Source organism: Artemia sp. Qi Xiang Cuo, chromosome 12 (genome assembly GCF_049724085.1).
Source record: "Artemia sp. Qi Xiang Cuo chromosome 12, ASM4972408v1, whole genome shotgun sequence".
Taxonomy (NCBI): domain Eukaryota; kingdom Metazoa; phylum Arthropoda; class Branchiopoda; order Anostraca; family Artemiidae; genus Artemia; species Artemia sp. Qi Xiang Cuo.
Window position 1 is genome coordinate 45,735,958 of NC_142805.1, and position 13,285 is coordinate 45,749,242.

Consider the following 13,285-nt stretch of genomic DNA (forward strand, 5'->3'; position numbering starts at 1 on the left):
AGGAGAAAGTATCTATAAAATTTTAGTGCAGTCCATTAAAAGTATGTAGTTTACTTGAACCTGTTATAGGAAACAAAAATGTGCTTCTTTTAAATTTTACGTTAAGACCTATGGATTGGGTACTGTTAATTTGACGGCTGACAGTAGGGTCATTTACATAATAATCTTCTTAAAGGCTCAAAGTCAGAAACAGATATTCTACACAAATCCTTTTTTTCCATTGATCTCCAGTCAAAGTAGTCCACCCAAAAATCCTGTAAATAATAGAGGAGAAAGTATCTATAAAATTTTAGTGCAGTCCATTAAAAGTATGTAGTTTACTTGAACCTGTTATAGGAAATAAAAATGTGCTTCTTTTAAATTTTACGTTAAGACCTATGGATTGGGTACTGTTAATTTGACGGCTGACAGTAGGGTCATTTACATAATAATCTTCTTAAAGGCTCAAAGTCCAAAACAGATATTCTACACAAATCCTTTTTTTTCCATTGACCTCCAGTCAAAGTAGTCCACCCAAAAATCCTGTAAATAATAGAGGAGAAAGTATCTATAAAATTTTAGTGCAGTCCAATAAAAGTATGTAGTTTACTTGAACCTGTTATAGGAAACAAAAATGTGCTTCTTTTAAATTTTACGTTAAGACCTATGGATTGGGTACTGTTAATTTGATGGCTGACAGTAGGGTCATTTACATAATAATCTTCTTAAAGGCTCAAAGTCCAAAACAGATATTCTACACAAATCCTTTTTTTCTATTGACCTCCAGTCAAAGTAGTCCACCCAAAAATCCTGTAAATAATAGAGGAGAAAGTATCTATAAAATTTTAGTGCAGTCCATTAAAAGTATGTAGTTTACTTGAACCTGTTATAGGAAATAAAAATGTGCTTCTTTTAAATTTTACGTTAAGACCTATGGATTGGGTACTGTTAATTTGACGGCTGACAGTAGGGTCATTTACATAATAATCTTCTTAAAGGCTCAAAGTCCAAAACAGATATTCTACACAAATCCTTTTTTTTTCATTGACCTCCAGTCAAAGTAGTCCACCCAAAAATCCTGTAAATAATAGAGGAGAAAGTATCTACAAAATTTTAGTGCAGTCCATTAAAAGTATTTAGTTTACTTGAACATGTTATAGGGAACAAAAATGTGCTTCTTTTAAATTTTACGTTAAGACCTATGGATTGGGTACTGTTAATTTGACGGCTGACAGTAGGGTCATTTACATAATAATCTTCTTAAAGGCTCAAAGTCCAAAACAGATATTCTACACAAATCCTTTTTTTTCCATTGACCTCCAGTCAAAGTAGTCCACCCAAAAATCCTGTAAATAATAGAGAAGAAAGTATCTATAAAATTTTAGTGCAGTCCATTAAAAGTATGTAGTTTACTTGAACCTGTTATAGGAAACAAAAATGTGCTTCTTTTAAATTTTACGTTAAGACCTATGGATTGGGTACTGTTAATTTGACGGCTGACAGTAGGGTCATTTACATAATAATCTTCTTAAAGGCTCAAAGTCCAAAACAGATATTCTACACAAATCCTTTTTTTTCCATTGACCTCCAGTCAAAGTAGTCCACCCAAAAATCCTGTAAATAATAGAGGAGAAAGTATCTATAAAATTTTAGTGCAGTCCATTAAAAGTATGTAGTTTACTTGAACCTGTTATAGGAAATAAAAATGTGCTTCTTTTAAATTTTACGTTAAGACCTATGGATTGGGTACTGTTAATTTGACGGCTGACAGTAGGGTCATTTACATAATAATCTTCTTAAAGGCTCAAAGTCCAAAACAGATATTCTACACAAATCCTTTTTTTTCCATTGACCTCCAGTCAAAGTAGTCCACCCAAAAATCCTGTAAATAATAGAGGAGAAAGTATCTATAAAATTTTAGTGCAGTCCATTAAAAGTATGTCGTTTACTTGAACCTGTTATAGGAAACAAAAATGTGCTTCTTTTAAATTTTACGTTAAGACCTATGGATTGGGTACTGTTAATTTGACGGCTGACAGTAGGGTCATTTACATAATAATCTTCTTAAAGGCTCAAAGTCCAAAACAGATATTCTACACAAATCCTTTTTTTCCATTGACCTCCAGTCAAAGTAGTCCACCCAAAAATCCTGTAAATAATAGAGGAGAAAATATCTATAAAATTTTAGTGCAGTCCATTAAAAGTATGTAGTTTACTTGAACCTGTTATAGGAAACAAAAATGTGCTTCTTTTAAATTTTAAGTTAAGACCTATGGATTGGGTACTGTTAATTTGACGGCTGACAGTAGGGTCATTTACATAATAATCTTCTTAAAGGCTCAAAGTCCAAAACAGATATTCTACACAAATCCTTTTTTTCCATTGACCTCCAGTCAAAGTAGTCCACCCAAAAATCCTGTAAATAATAGAGGAGAAAGTATCTATAAAATTTTAGTGCAGTCCATTAAAAGTATTTAGTTTACTTGAACATGTTATAGGAAACAAAAATGTGCTTCTTTTACAGTTTACGTTAAGACCTATGGATTGGGTACTGTTAATTTGACGGCTGACAGTAGGGTCATTTATATAATAATCTTCTTAAAGGCTCAAAGTCCAAAACAGATATTCTACACAAATCCTTTTTTTTCCATTGACCTCCAGTCAAAGTAGTCCACCCAAAAATCCTGTAAATAATAGAGAAGAAAGTATCTATAAAATTTTAGTGCAGTCCATTAAAAGTATGTAGTTTACTTGAACCTGTTATAGGAAATAAAAATGTGCTTCTTTTAAATTTTACGTTAAGACCTATGGATTGGGTACTGTTAATTTGACGGCTGAAAGTAGGGTCATTTATATAATAATCTTCTTAAAGGCTCAAAGTCCAAAACAGATATTCTACACAAATCCTTTTTTTTCCATTGATCTCCAGTCAAAGTAGTCCACCCAAAAATCCTGTAAATAATAGAGGAGAAAGTATCTATAAAATTTTAGTGCAGTCCATTAAAAGTATGTAGTTTACTTGAACCTGTTATAGCAAACAAAAATGTGCTTCTTTTAAATTTTACGTTAAGACCTATGGATTGGGTACTGTTAATTTGACGGCTGAAAGTAGGGTCATTTATATAATAATCTTCTTAAAGGCTCAAAGTCCAAAACAGATATTCTACACAAATCCTTTTTTTTTCCATTGACCTCCAGTCAAAGTAGTCCACCCAAAAATCCTGTAAATAATAGAGGAGAAAGTATCTATAAAATTTTAGTGCAGTCCATTAAAAGTATGTAGTTTACTTGAACCTGTTATAGGAAACAAAAATGTGCTTCTTTTAAATTTTACGTTAAGACCTATGGATTGGGTACTGTTAATTTGACGGCTGACAGTAGTAGTCCCCGAAGCCGCGCCACGCCGAAATGACGGCGGCGAATGTGTGATTCAGTACCCTGCGGCGGCGCGCCGCCCGGCGCGCCGAATTTTTTTGGGGGGCGCGCCGCCTTTTTTTGACCGGGGGCGCCCCACGGCGCGCCGATTTTTCTGATTCAAAATAATAATAAAAATTCCACTTCACCAAGCACGTTCAACCTCGATTTTAGTAAGGATTTTTAAATGGTTGGCGAAAAACATACAAGAACAATGTGACAAAACAGGAATTTTTTGGGCCGTGCGGAAAGTGTTTATGTTCACCGTCGATCAGACCAAGTAGAATTCTCATTTTTAGCCACTAGACCCAGGGAAACCTATGTTGTGTTTATGTTTAACATCACATTCTTGTTAATGATTTTGGATAATGTGTTTATAAATTTCAAAGTTTGAGGTTCAAAATTCTCATGTTCATCAAATACATACGAAAAGGAAGTGAAAAAAAAAAAAAATAAAAACATCGAAAAAACACTGTAAACAAATAAGATACCATGGCTTAACAACACCAACAATTTTAAATCAGCGGTTACATCACATCAGTTACAATTGATGTAACAAAAGTCAGTTTGTTCACTCTGCCTGGAGCCAATGCAGTCACTATCAGTCCGGTCGTGCTAAAAAGCGGTTTAGCTGGAGCACATGTGGCCGTTACAGCCAGAACTTGACGAGCATAAACTGCCACTCGCAGGATCTGATACGAGCACTGAACCTTGGGGTCTCACGGAATGCCTCAAATGGGCTTCTTCTTTGTATCTGCTGAAATAAGTTGTTTTATAAGGGAGAACAAACCTACACCTTCACCATAGGGCTCCTGCTTACTACACTACAGGAGGAACTAAACTGCAACTTTGCCCTCTTTTCTTATCAACACGGAATAACCCTCCAAAATTCTTTTCTGAAAGAAGTGGTCAATATATAACGTTTCAAGTCAAAGTTTAAGGCTACTTCAACTTCAGTGTGCTCTGCTAACTGTGCAAAAAATTGTAATTCATTTCTATAGATATATTTCTATACTAGCTCTAGATAACCTACCAAGCAGGAAACTACCGCAAATCAGCATCGATAAATAAATGAAACCCAAAACGAACAAAAATAACAATAAATAACTGAGTCAAACTCAAAACGAGCAGAAATTAACATAAGTTGGGCTCAAAAACCCTATGCCTTCCCAAGGCCAGAACATAATTTGCACTTTACTGAAAAAATAAAAAAGTTTTCACTTTTATAAATTTAATAAATCAAATAATATTAAAATTTTTATTACTAAATGTAAGTATATGTATATTGAACTGACAATGCATATTCATTTGTTTTTTTGTCAGTAAAGTGCAAATTATGTTCTGGGCTTGGGAAGGCATAAAAGTTTTGAGCCCAACTTATGTTAATTTCTGCTCGTTTTGAGTTTGACTCTGTTATTTATTGTAATTTCTGTTCGTTTTGGGTTTCATTTATTTATCGATGCTGATTTGTGGTAGTTTCACGCTTGAAAGATTATTTGATTTTAATTTTGCTTATTTTTGGTTTAACGGAGTTCTTTACTTTTCTTTGAAAAAACTTATTTTTTGGAAACAGTTTTTTTAATTAATTTCTGTTTGTTTTGTATTTACATAGTCTTTTCAGGGAAAAAGAAAATCATACTTCAAATCTTTTCGTTTTTTTAAGAATTTATAGTTTGGCCTGCTATTTGTATGCTGGAAAACAATTTTCAGCAAATTTAACAACATAGACTCTTATAAAAATCTGGACACAAATAATAGTGTTTAATTTAGTTTCATACCTCCTCTAGTTGACCAGAAAGGGAAAACTTGATAACATTCGCAAAAAAATTTCTTTACTTTCTTTGATAGCTTGGATACACTTACGCTATTTTGATTTGGTCAAATTTTAAGAGCAGAAGAAGCCCTGAAAGTTTGAACATAATACCCACAGTCGTTCTTGGGATACTGCTGAGATGCCTTATTGGTAATTAGCATAAACACCGTGCATTTTGATTTAATCTTAAGGAAACATTTACTTTTTAAACATAAAGGAAATTGGGAGGGTGGGCGGGGGAGGGGGATTAGTTGCCCTACAATCACTTTCGACTACTAAAAAGGGCATTAGCCCTTTCTATTTTGAATCGAATGAGCCCTTTTCGAAGTTCCTACGACAACTTCGATACGAGGTGCCCTGGTCTAAACAACAACAACAACGAAAAAATGATACATTATACCCACATCGATCTCTACTATAAAAATGTCAAGCCTTCCAATCACTTTCGATTATTAAAAAGGGCACTAGGCTTTTCGATTTCCAAACTAATGATCCCTTTTTGAGTTTATACGACAACACTTTCTATAAACACCGTATATGCTCCCAGGGCATAAATTTCAACCCTTACCCTAAGGGCTGTGAGGGTGGTTGTCATCCTCTAAGACCTAATTTCCGGAACTTTCAACTACGTTAAACAAAATGGCTATCTCAAGATTTTGATTGTATATGTTTCGGGAAATGGTGGCCGTGGAAGGGGTGTTAGTTGCCTTCCAATCATTTTCGACTATTAAAAAGGGCACAAGCTACTCCAATTTCTAATTGAATTGGCCCTTTTCGAAGTTTCTACCACAACTTCTTCGATATGAAGTGCCCTGGTATAAAGCAAAAAATGATAAATAAGAAATTTTGCCAACATCGTTCTTATATACCTCCAGGGCATAAATACAAAGCCCTTGCCCTGAGGGTTGTGGGGGAGTAACCTCCTCAAAAAACATATTTTTTCTCTGGAAATCAGATACTCAGAACAAAATGGCTATCTTAAAATTTTGATTGGATGTGTTTGGGGAAATGGTGGGCGTGGAAGGGGTGTTAGCTTCCTTCCAATCACTTTCGACTATTAAAAAGAGCACTAGTTATTCTAATTTCCAATCAAATGAGCCCTTTTTGAAGTTTCTACGACAACTCCTTCGATACGAATTGCCCTGGTATGGAAAACAAAAAGAAAAACAAAAATAATAATAATAATAAATTGTGCCAACATTGTTCTTTACTTAGACATCTCGATTGCGCTGCCTATGACAACATCCTGAATTGCCTAATGCTCTTTTACCTACCTCTTTTCATCCGAAAAATCAGAAAGAAAAATGAACAGAATTTTAAAGTGGAAGGTAGAATTTTTGTTTCAAGAAAAATTTCTTCTTCTCCTTTCTATGAACCAAGATACATGGCAAGCCCAATATGACAGTATTTGTTTTTAAACCCATATTATCCGGGAGGACGGTTGAAGCCCGGAGGTCTACCTTTATAACCAAAAAAGAGAAAAAAAAAACGTCGGTGTTTTAGTGACACCGCCGCCGAAAGAATCAGCGGCGACGTCAGCGCGCTGATGCAAGTTCGGCGGCGCGCCGCCGTTTTTTTTTTCGGCGGCGCGCCGCCGATTTTCGGCGCGGCTTAGGGGTCTAGACAGTAGGGTCATTTACATAATAATCTTCTTAAAGGCTCAAAGTCCAAAACAGATATTCTACACAAATCCTTTTTTTTTCCATTGACCTCCAGTCAAAGTAGTCCACCCAAAAATCCTGTAAATAATAGAGGAGAAAGTATCTATAAAATTATAGTGCAGTCCATTAAAAGTATGTAGTTTACTTGAACCTGTTATAGGAAACAAAAATGTGCTTCTTTTAAATTTTACGTTAAGACCTATGGATTGGGTACTGTTAATTTGACGGCTGACAGTAGGGTCATTTATATAATAATCTTCTTAAAGGCTCAAAGTCCAAAACAGATATTCTACACAAATCTTTTTTTTCCATTGACCTCTAGTCAAAGTAGTCCACCCAAAAATCCTGTAAATAATAAAGGAGAAAGTATCTATAAAATTTTAGTGCAGTCCATTAAAAGTATGTAGTTTACTTGAACCTGTTATAGGAAACAAAAATGTGCTTCTTTTAAATTTTACGTTAAGACCTATGGATTGGGTACTGTTAATTTGACGGCTGACAGTAGGGTCATTTATATAATAATCTTCTTAAAGGCTCACAGTCCAAAACAGATATTCTACACAAATCCTTTTTTTTCCATTGATCTCCAGTCAAAGTAGTCCACCCAAAAATCTTGTAAATAATAGAGGAGAAAGTATCTATAAAATTTTAGTGCAGTCCATTAAAAGTATGTAGTTTACTTGAACCTGTTATAGGAAATAAAAATGTGCTTCTTTTAAATTTTACGTTAAGACCTATGGATTGGGTACTGTTAATTTGACGGCTGACAGTAGGGTCATTTACATAATAATCTTCTTAAAGGCTCAAAGTCCAAAACAGATATTCTACACAAATCCTTTTTTTTCCATTGACCTCCAGTCAAAGTAGTCCACCCAAAAATCCTGTAAATAATAGAGGAGAAAGTATCTATAAAATTTTAGTGCAGTCCATTAAAAGTATGTAGTTTACTTGAACCTGTTATAGGAAATAAAAATGTGCTTCTTTTAAATTTTACGTTAAGACCTATGGATCTGGTACTGTTAATTTGACGGCTGACAGTAGAGTCATTTATATAATAATCTTCTTAAAGGCTCAAAGTCCAAAACAGATATTCTACACAAATCCTTTTTTTTCCATTGATCTCCAGTCAAAGTAGTCCACCCAAAAATCTTGTAAATAATAGAGAAGAAAGTATCTATAAAATTTTAGTGCAGTCCATTAAAATTATGTAGTTTCCTTGAACCTGTTATAACAAACAAAAATGTGCTTCTTTTAAATTTTACGTTAAGACCTATGGATTGGGTACTGTTAATTTGACGGCTGACAGTAGGGTCATTTTCATAATAATCTTCTTAAAGGCTCAAAGTCTAAAACAGATATTCTACACAAATACTTTTTTTTCCATTGACCTCCAGTCAAAGTAGTCCAGCCAAAAGTCCTGTAAATAATAGAGGAGAAAGTATCTATAAAATTTTAGTGCAGTCCATTAAAAGTATGTAGTTTACTTGAACCTGTTATAGGAAACAAAAATGTGCTTCTTTTAAATTTTACGTTAAGACCTATGGATTGGGTACTGTTAATTTGACGGCTGACAGTAGGGTCATTTACATAATAATCTTCTTAAAGGCTCAAAGTCCAAAAAAGATTTTCTACACAAATCCTTTTTTTTTCCATTGACCTCCAGTCAAAGTAGTCCACCCAAAATTCCTGTAAATAATAGAGGAGAAAGTATCTATAAAATTTTACTGCAGCCCATTAAAAGTATGTAGTTCACTTGAATGTGTTATAGGAAACAGAAATGTACTTCTTTCAAATTTTACGTTAAGACCTATGGATTGAGTACTGTTAATTTGACGGTAGTGTCATTTATATAATAATCTACTAAAAGGCTCAAAGTCCAAAACAGATATTTCTACACAAATCCTGATTTTTTTTCCATTGACCTCCAGTCAAAGTAGTTCAACCACAAATCCTATAAATAATAGAGGAGAAAGTATCTATGAAATTTTAGTGAAGCCCATTAAAAGTATGTAGTTTACTTGAATGTATCATAGGAAAGAAAAATGTAATTCTTTCAAATTTTACGTTAAGAGCTACGGATTGGGTACTGTTAATTAGAAGGTTAATGGTAGTATCATTTATATAATAATCTACCAAAAGGCTCAAAGTCCATAAGAGATATTTCTTCACTAATCCTGATTTTCTTTTTTTCCATTGGCCTCCAGTCAAAGTAGTTCATCAAAAAATTGTATAAATGATAGAAGAGAAAGTATCTATAAAATATTAGTACAGCCCATTAAAAGTATGTAGTTTACTTGAACGTATTATAGGAAACAGAAATGTACTTCTTTGAAATTTTACGTTAAGACCTATATATTTGGCACTGTTAATTTGACGGTTAAATTTGTTTGGATGAAACCCTGTCGAAATAAATATTAAAAGGTTCTAAAAAAATATTTTTGCTTGTCCCTAAATAGAAAACTGGCACTGTTTATCTCTAAAGATAAATTTAAGAGCTGACTCAGCTGCCAAGTTGATTTACTCCTTATAATAAACAACGGAGGGAAATGACTGAGAACTTATATTTTTAGTTTGGATTATAATTTACCATTTCTCAATAATAGGCTATATCAATATACCATTATTGATATATCGGATGTACAATAATACGCTAGTATTGGTACGTTGGTAAATATACCAATATACCAGTTTTCTATTTAAGAGTTATTTCAATTTTATCGGATGAGGTGGCTTCTTTGCGAGTCTAATCGTAAGAAGAAACACTTTCTAATATTGTTTAGTATGGACCTACTCAAATGGCCTTTTAAAAATCCAGGTGGTGCGTTCATGTTCAACCTGCCTTTTGTTATCCTAAGACATAGCTGCTAACGGGTAGAATCCCTAGTGTATGTGCTAAGTTCCGGATTCCATCAAGTCAGCTGCTTGCGCAGGAATAGGATGAGGGGTAAATTTGTCGAGACAGCAAAAAAGCGATGGAAATTAAAATTATATGAAAATATGGACGAAAACTTTCCACTCAGCATGTTTCAATAATATTCTTGGGATTATGACAACTGGAAATATGCTTGCAATTATTCAGACATTTTAAAAGTTTCAGATACTGATACGTTAGAAGTGAAAAAAAAATCTCACTGGTACTTTTCAAAATTACGCAGAAGTATATAGGATATAATGATATAATATCACCAGCTTTGAAATCTTTTCGAAACTATTGTAATAATCTATAAAAAGATGAAACAGTAGAGTGGATTTGTAATCTAAAGAAAAAAAAGTAAAAAATTATAGGGTTCCTCTGCTAGAATAAGCAAATTCAATGGTAATATAAGCATACACGAACGCTTGCCAAGGTCTGGGTTCAAAACGTGCATTAACAGGCTGAGCAATATTGATAATCTCCTTTCTAAAGGATAAAAATATCTGGAACTATAATATTACCAATTTTCAATTTATTTTTAACAGAGAAAAATCTAATAATGCTACTCCTAACAACTCACTGTAGCACCACAGCTGTGCGCGCTCCTCCTCCGCCAATCTCTGAAGCTCTCCCCTTTACCCCCTCCCAAGAAGTTCAAGTTTCCTCAAAATCCTTCCTTGCGACCTTTTCCCACCCCATTTGGTAACGACGTGCTTTTGGTTTGCCCTAGATGGATGGCTAAAACGCACGATCTTTGGCAATCTGTCATCCTTCATCTGCAAAACCTGTCTTAGTCACCTCAACCTCATTATATTGCCTTATAAAGGCAACCTTATTTCCTTCATTATAGCCATAGAAAGGAGGATAGAACCACATTTTCGCACTGCTTGTTTTTTTTTTATACATGGTCAGTCAAAGAATCCCCAAAACTGTCGGTAGACAATTTTTCTGGAAAACATCAAACAAATTCTCTTCGGTCTTCCTAAGCGCCAATCTTTCAGAACCATAATTGACCATTGTCATCACTATAGCTTCCAATATTCTAATCTTGGCTTGTAGACTTATCTTCCCTGTTCTTCCAAGGTTTTTCAACTATGAAAAAACACCCTGGGCCTTGGCTATTGTACATTTTACATCTTCACCGCGTTCACCATCCTTACTAATACTAATTCTACCCAGTTAGTGAAGATGTCCGTTTGATCGGTCTTCTTATTACCCAACATCACCTCTACATTTTCATTTATTTCTAGTCTAAGTGACTTAGTGCTATGAGTCGTCCTAGTTGAGTGGTTAGCGTGCTTGACTTGAAATCCTTTGTCCGGTGAGGACAGGCGTTCGGGTCCTGGTGTCACTGGTTATTTGGTTTGGAACGGGGGTCAGCGGTGTGAGTCTGTAAGCTCAGGCAGAGTCGACCCAGCTCCAAATTGGTGCTTGAAGAAATCTTGGGGGAAATCCCGGGAAGCGTCAGATGATTTGCCCCCACCTACGCATTGCTTTCCCGGTCGAAGGCAATGAATCAGGAGATCGGTAACTGCGCTACGCAGATCATTGGTCGGCATGTGAAAATTTCTTTTTTTTGTTAGAGAATTTCTGCCTGTGTCTGTGTGTATTTTTTTCTGGGGGGGGGGGGGAGGGGGGCTTGGTATTGTAGAAGTGATTATGGAAACTTGAGAAGGATTTATTTAATCGGAAATTGAAAGTCCTAGTGCTTTTTAAAGGCCAAAAGTGATTGGAAGATAACTACTTCCCCTTCATAGCCTTTTTACCATGGACGCCCCTTTATCCCCCCTCCTTATGGTATGGGACTGTAATTCTCAGATAGACGTTTCTCTCAAAGTAGCATAAAGGTCCAATAAATTTCCCTTTCATGAATGAGAGTTTGCAATTTGCAAACAATGGGCAAATTGCCCATTGTTTGCTGCTAGTTTTTATAATGGAAAAATGGTGAATATAGTTAGTCTTCCGGTCGGTAAGTTTAGTTGATCGGCTTGAAGCTTACATGCCCTATAGATAGGGACAAATGATTCTTGACATAGTATTGTTTTTACGCCTCCCCTCTTCTGTATATCATTTCACACTCAGGCCCATCTGCTGGTACGAGTTCATCTGTGAAAATCATACTAAGAAGTCAATATTAAAATCTAGAAAGAAAAGTCAAGTTGTAAATATAAGTAATGAATAATACAGTAAAGTTAAACTAACATGTGGCTTTTTTCTTTTTAGGGTGTATGGAGTAGCTGGTCTTCGTGTAATTGATGCTTCCATAATGCCTACTATTGTGAATGGAAATACCAACGCCCCAACCATTATGATCGCAGAAAAAGGTGCCTCAATGATACTTGAAGACTGGACTGGTATCCCAACCAAGTCTGGACACGTTATAACAGATACTCCAGCAAAATCAGAGCTTTAATTGCTAATGTGTAGCAAAATATGGCAGTAAAACATTCCTGATCACAAATATAAATGATTATTGTCCTTTTTATTGTTACTTTTTAACGCTAATAGCTAGATCAAAATATAAAAAGAGGAAACCGATTTGCGAACTGTATTTTTTAGCGATTAAGTGTGGACATTAGGTTTTTGGAGGTTGTTAGCAGAATTTTATTTCTGGGAGTGGGTTAATAGGGTAAAAGGTGTTTATGCTGCCATTTTGGGTTCATAAGTTATGTGTTTATCTAGTTACAAGATTAGAGTGGGAGATCTGAAGACTGATTTCCCCTTCATACCACCATGCCAGTGCCAATTTATGAAAATGTATTGGGGAGTAAATTCGTTTGTTTTTCGTAATTTCTTAAACTAATATACAAAAAAAAGGTATTTTTATTAAAAATCACTGTCTGCGGAGCTCCTGTTGAAGTAGTAAGAAACTTTATTTATCTTGACGCCTTGCTGCCTAGTGATAGTTCCAGAGATGAGGAGGTACGCAGTCGAATGTCAAAAGTCGGGTCTATCGCCGGAAGGCTCAGCGCTCTCTGGGGAACGCCACACATATCTAGGCGCACGAAGATGCGAATTCAAAACGCATCCGTATGCTCGGTTCTACTCTATGCAGCAGAACATGGCCCCTTAAGTTGACAACCCTCAATATGATAGATGTCTGCCAGACGAAACAGCTCTGTCAGGTTGAAGGACTTCGGTGGCATGATTTTGTGAGCAACGCAAGGTTACTTACGCTCACCTCCCAAGTGCCGTTCTCAATCCAGATAGCATAGTGCACTCTCAGGTGGTTTGGACACCTGCTACGCATGCCGAAGAAAAACCCAGCCATAATGATTTATGATTTCGACACAGAAGCTCATGGCCGGTCCCACCCGAGAGGCACACCGTGGACCAGGTGGAAGGATAGTCTCCAAAAATTCCTAGAAATGGCCAATATTAGTGTCGACGAGGCTCCAATCTTAGCACTAAATCGGTCAGCCTGGAGGAGCAGAGTTCTGACGCTCTCTACGCCGCCCCCAACGCGACAGGAGCCCTAAGTCAAGTAAGTCAATAAAAAACGCC

General features: G+C 35.5%; 1 protein-coding gene across 2 annotated transcripts in view; it reads left to right on the forward strand.

Annotated features, from left to right (window-relative positions):
• The window catches only part of LOC148946179 (glucose dehydrogenase [FAD, quinone]-like), a 104,385-nt gene extending 92,072 nt beyond the window's left edge, over window positions 1–12,313 (forward strand). For both annotated transcript variants that reach the window (XM_089098255.1, XM_089098254.1), the window contains one exon: window positions 12,005–12,313. In XM_089098255.1, coding sequence (XP_088954381.1) covers window positions 12,005–12,194 — 190 coding nt within the window. In that variant the 3' untranslated portion in view covers window positions 12,195–12,313. The remainder of the gene's footprint in view (window positions 1–12,004) is intronic.
• The last annotated feature ends 972 nt before the right edge of the window (window positions 12,314–13,285 follow it).